The sequence below is a fragment of the Trypanosoma equiperdum genome (genome assembly GCF_001457755.1).
Source record: "Trypanosoma equiperdum strain OVI genome assembly, contig: ctg_1666, whole genome shotgun sequence".
NCBI classification, from domain to species: domain Eukaryota; phylum Euglenozoa; class Kinetoplastea; order Trypanosomatida; family Trypanosomatidae; genus Trypanosoma; species Trypanosoma equiperdum.
In genome coordinates, this window is record NW_027123689.1 from 1 (window position 1) to 5,606 (window position 5,606).

Sequence of the window (5,606 nt, forward strand, 5' to 3'; positions counted from 1 at the left end):
GTTCTTTTTGAGTTTTTTGTAAAGTGAGATGTCACTGTCTGGTTTACCATCTGAGCGGGGTCGAATTTGTGTGCCACGTTCTCCTCCAGTGGGATTTTCGTGTGTGACAGGTTTATATGCTCATAGTATCGTTTGGTATTGTTGCGAACTGTTCCTCCCCCATTTGTGTGTCCCTGCGTGGTGAGTGTGGGGACACTTATCTGCTGCCTGACGCCGCTGCATCCTTGCCCTTTTATACTGCGTAGTATTAGGGCGATGTCCCACGATGGGGATGATGGTTCGCTTCAAGATGTCAACCCAGATTTACTGGAGTTGTGTAAGGACCCGGTGGCGTGGCGTGAACAGCGGCGGCGTGCGCTTCGTGAGAAGGTGTTTGGTCGTGGAACCGGAGAGGACAGTGGTATAGCCGGGAGCAGGGTCGGCAACATCGATAGGAGCACCGCGGTAAGCGCCCTTGATCCGCTGCCTAACACTCCAGGACCGAATGGACCGACAAGAAAGTCAGCTGAGGATCAAGAGGCATACGTGTTGCAGCAAATCATGTCGCATAAGCGGAAACGTGAAGAAGCCACCGCCATCTTCGGCAACACTGTCGCAGTGGAGGCACCCACGGTCAAAACTTCAGTAAAGGAAAAATTGCTGTTAAAGTTGCAGAAGGGGAAGTAATACATGATGTGGTGTACCTCTTTTTGGTTTGTGCACATGGATTGCAGGCGGTTTTAAGGATGGATGGTTGTGGTTGTTTTGCGATAAAAATTGTAACTGTCTCAGATGTAACGGACTAATCGACGCCTTATTGCTGCCTCTTCTTTTTTTTTTTTTGATAGCCGTGAAACACCCTTTCTTCGCCTCCAGACTTTTTTTTCATTCTGGAAGCGCCGCTTTAAATAGCGCTAGCTAATTAAGACCCCCTTTCCACAGCCTGGAAAAATGAGTCGACTCTATATATTTTACAAACTGCTTTTGTTCACAGCGCTTCTGCAACTAACCGTTGTGTGCCCGTCCATCCACACTGCGAAAGCCGAAGCGAGGGAGAGCAAGTCACTGGGTTCTTCAGACACCTGGGGGTGTGTACTCTGTACTGCCGTAGTTGCCACGGTCTCTCAACTGGGTCAGCTACATCAAATACCAGCCAAGGACGCTCTGGGCCTTTTTTGCAGCTTCTTCAGGTCTGCTGAAGCCGTCCTTTGTAAGACCGCTTCTCTCATTCTGTTGGAAGGGGCATTGCAGTTGATTGATGAGGGAAGGACACCTGATAAAGTTTGCCAGATAATGAAGTACTGCGATACTGAAGAGTGCATTCTCTTCCCGCCTGACAAAAATGACACCTTGCCTTTACATAAGCTACGAAGTGCTTACCGCCTGGATGGCAGGAAATTGGTGGATGCCTGCCGAACGTTCCCAACTCTTTGCCGGCCTTTGTTTGAAGATTCCGCACATGATAAAGATGGGGATCGATTCTCAACATACCCAACGAAACGTGGAACGGATTGGAGGGGGCGCGATTGTGATGACGACGATGCACGGGTGTACCCAGGTCGGAACAGTACTGACTCCCAGAGGGATGAGAATTGCAACGGCATCTACGGCGTGGAAGAATCGAGCAAAAAAACTTATGAGGAATTGTGGTGCAGCAACTCATCTCCCATGGGCGTCATTGCGGTCGGAGACAGCGCAACGGCCGACTTTGGTATTCCCTTAGGATATGTTTCGATACTTGATCTTTCCTCAGAGGCGGTTGCTAATATAATACCTGTACTTGACAATGAGATAGACTGGCCGATGCTCTCCGGCTTAACTGGTTTCGCCAACTCTACAAGATATGAACCGGACGTCGATGGGCCGATGGCATCGGTTTACAGTAAACTTGTGGAGCTGAATCGATGTAATCACCGTGATTATCAAAATCTGGGACATAATGGTGCTAGGAGTGGAAGTATTCTTTCTATTTTGGACTCAGTCGCCAGAAACCGTTCCGAGAGTGTGAAACCCGCTTATGTCTTCTTTTCTATGGTTGGGAACGATGTGTGCCCTCGGCCGCAGGATGCACCCACCCCACTTGATTACTACCATAGCCTTTCTGAGGCAGTGAAGAAAGCGGACTCCTTCTTACCACCCGGAAGCCATGTTCTTATAGTTTCTCTTGTGGATGCACGCGCTGCAATTGGCAGCATCGTTAATCGGATCCATCCCATCGGCACCCTCAACAGCGACGTAACGTACGGTAATCTGTATGATTACTTGAACTGTCTGCAGGTTTCGCCCTGCTGGGGGTGGCTTAACTCGAACGAATCGGTGCGGAACGAGACGTGGGAGCGAGCCAGCGCAATGAATGCAATGATATCACGCGTCGTGGATGAATCAACTGATTTAGAAAACATTAAAGTCCATGCACTTGGCGACGTTATTGGCGAAGTCGTTAGCAGTTTCGAAGGCCCCCTATGGAAACTTGTTAACCCGGTTGATGGTTTCCATCCTTCTCAAATCGCCACAGCGCTTATGGGGGCTCGCGTATTTGCGAAAATGCAAGACCTCGGCATCTTACCTACTGAGAACCCGTTCAATGGCGACATTCAGAGGCGATTTGGGGACCAGGGGGGCTACTGATGCGTTAGAGTACATCGGGCAAACCTGGTGGCGGTTCCTTCTGCACCTGTGAGGTTCCCCTTCTCTTTAGCGCACTTTTGCAAAAATAAAAAATAAAAATCGCTGCCTTTTCGTTATCTCTTCTTGAGGTACCGATTGAGCGTTGAAAAACGGTGCAAGTGAGTCTGATATGCATTGCCTTTTTTTTTTTCGGATTGTTGTTTCCCTTTGCCCGCGCCGGAATCCATAGCCGCGAGGGGGTATGTCACATACCTGGCGTGTCTTTCTGTTTTTGTTGTGGGCGTGGAACCGCATATTTTTCAATTCGGACGTCGTTTTACTAATCTTGTTTGACGCGCTTTCGGTGCAGTGCAGTCTATTTGCGGTAAATATTTTCTTTCCTTCACCTTTATTGCAACCTACGCGGACCGCACAGGATTTTTTACTTTGTCTTCGGGTTCATTTCACCACGTCCAAATTTTTTCCGCTTCTTCTTTTTCCTTTTTTTTCTTTCCCCCCTCTTGTGTGTGTGCTATCAGTTATTGATCTTTTACCCGGGTGCTACATCTATCTCTTCTTTATGGACTCGACTGTTGATTTTACTGATTTTTCTTTCCCCATATGGTGGTGACGGTGGCACTTCTGCTGTTGGTGGTTGGACCGGGAAAAAAACGTACCGAGCGTTAGAAGGAGTTCACTAAATTGTTCCAATGAGTTGAGCCGGAGCCTTCACATGAGTTTTTCAGATATCTTTTCTTGCCTTTTCGCATATGTGCAAGGTACTCAGTGTTGCGTAAGCTGAGCCGTTAGCTTCACCCTCACGATTGGTTCTTTATATTTGTTGAAGTTTCCAGCCGTCTGGTCATGGTTACCGCCAGTTTTGAATGTTGCGGTTGTGGGCAATTGATAAAGTCGGTGGCATATATTGTTTTTGCTTTTCCTGCTGACTGTGGGTTGAAATGATGAGAAAGTTTGGGGAGGGGATTAAAGTCACGTAAGTTTTGCGTTGTCAGACAACCACCCACATTTACCGTTGCATATAGTCTCTAGTTACCCATTTTTTTGTCCACTCTCGTCTGTTGTGTTTAACTCTATGATGATTTCCCCCCCCCCGGATCTACCAATTTATTCCCCGTCTCTTTTTTTCTTTTCAAAAGGAGGGTTTTTGTTGTGAATGAGTACTACAAAATAAAGGAAGCAAGGTCCCAGAAGGCAGCTAGAAAACCAGTTTCCAATTTATCCTCGTTTGCTTGCATTGTTGTATATAAAGGTACAGGTTTGTCCCCCTATATATACATATAGGTTTCGTCCCTTTTTCGTTGTTTGCCCCCTTATTTTTTGCTTGCTTTCACCCCTTTCCGGTGATCTGCACGGATGGGTTCATGCCAGGCGGTTTGTGGTGCGGCTACGAGTGGCAAGGGACTCACTGGCCGGCAGGTCGCCGCTGCCCTTAAGTATGCGAGCAAGCCATCGGGTGAAGAGCACGAGGAGCGCTCAAAACTCACCGAGGACGCAGAAAATGAACAGGAAGGTAACAAACGTGAAGGCGATACGGTAGCGTTAGAGCATATCACTGAAGAAAAATGCCGTAATGGGCGACGGCTAAGTGTTCTGTGTCCTTATGGCAATGGTAAGGAACCCATGAATGTGTACGAGTACGCCCCCGATGTGTTTTACCTTTTGCGGAAACTTGACGGCTTTGACAAGAAGACATTTGCTGATGAGTGGGATCTACCGAATGAGCGACAGGACCTCGAGCTCAGTGAGGGCCGCTCTATGGCGCTATTTCTCGAGTCGAAATCCAAGTACCTGTTGTGTAAAATCATTGCAAAGGTCGAAGTAGACGTGTTGCTCCATTTGCTTCCGCGTTACGCGAAACATTTTCGTGAACATTCTAATACCCTGTTGATGCGATTTTATATGCTTCTTCGTGTGGAGTTTCGGGGAGAATTAGGCTACGTACTTTGCTTTGGTGATGTGTTTGCGCCGTGCCGCACGCTAAATGAGAAATGGGATTTAAAGGGCCGCCGGCCAAAACCCGGGAAATACAAGCACTTTGCAAAGCTTTTTCAGCACCCATACGATTCGACCACAGGTCAAAGTACGACACCTGGCACCGACACAACGCAATATTTTCCTTCTGGGACAGGCATCTCTGGTCTGAAAGAAATGCCGAAAGCGACTGATAAAAACAAACTTGCGACGAAGAAGGATAAGGACCTGACACGCTATTTTTGGTTAGATAAGGAGCAAAGGGAGAAACTTCTTCTTACCCTTCGGGACGATTGTAAGTTTCTTGCAAGTGTGGGGTTGATGGACTACTCCCTTCTCATAGGCGTAGCGTACGAGGAAAAGGGGATATCCAACCCGACGAAGCGGCTTCGGAGCATGCGCATGCCGTATCCCCGTTGCGGACCTCCCGAGGGTGCGATGGAAAACAGGCCTGAGTGGACGATGACGTGCGGAGGTGAATGTAAGTTTTCGAAAGGGATTTTCAGTTTGTACAACCAAGAAGTGTACTACATCGGTGTCATTGATGTTCTAACACCATATACATTTAAAAAGAAACTCGCAAAACTCTTCAAGTCATTTTTGTGGAGGATGGATACGCTATCAACCATACCTCCGCTTAAGTACTGCGAACGTATTCTTCAATTTACCGAAGACATTTTTCGGTCGCATGTCGACGGCAAAATACCTCCACCAGAGAAATAGCACGCACTAATTTGCTCGCAACCGCGTTTATTCTCTGGAGAGCATGTTTCATTTTCCTGGTAACTATACACTCCTCCCCCTTCTAAAAGCAGCTGGAGGAAAAAAAAAAAGAATGGCACCGTTAAAGAATACGCCAGTGGAACATAAGTCTGTTCCTTTATGTGTTTTCACCTTGCTGGCCCTTCTTTTTTTCTTTTCCCCCGCTCGTTTATTCAATAATGTTCTCTTGTGCTGTATAACTGGTGCTGTTTGGCGCCTGTGCCGCAGAAATTCAAAACGTAAAGTGAATATATATATATATATAT

General features: G+C 47.3%; 3 protein-coding genes across 3 annotated transcripts; all 3 read left to right on the forward strand.

The window, feature by feature from the left end:
- Nucleotides 1–255: 255 nt before the first annotated feature.
- On the forward strand, nt 256–666 carry TEOVI_000736700 (uncharacterized protein; the record flags this gene model as incomplete). Its single annotated transcript, XM_067222603.1, has 1 exon — nt 256–666. The coding sequence occupies one exon, from the start codon at nt 256–258 to the stop codon at nt 664–666; it is 411 nt and encodes a 136-aa protein (XP_067078704.1).
- A 264-nt stretch (nt 667–930) lies between these two features.
- Nucleotides 931–2,607, forward strand: TEOVI_000736800 (GPI inositol deacylase precursor; the record flags this gene model as incomplete). The annotated part of the gene is made up of 1 exon (XM_067222604.1): nt 931–2,607. The coding sequence occupies one exon, from the start codon at nt 931–933 to the stop codon at nt 2,605–2,607; it is 1,677 nt and encodes a 558-aa protein (XP_067078705.1).
- A 1,353-nt stretch (nt 2,608–3,960) lies between these two features.
- On the forward strand, nt 3,961–5,301 carry TEOVI_000736900 (phosphatidylinositol-4-phosphate 5-kinase, putative; the record flags this gene model as incomplete). The annotated part of the gene is made up of 1 exon (XM_067222605.1): nt 3,961–5,301. The coding sequence occupies one exon, from the start codon at nt 3,961–3,963 to the stop codon at nt 5,299–5,301; it is 1,341 nt and encodes a 446-aa protein (XP_067078706.1).
- Between the last annotated feature and the right edge of the window lie 305 nt (nt 5,302–5,606).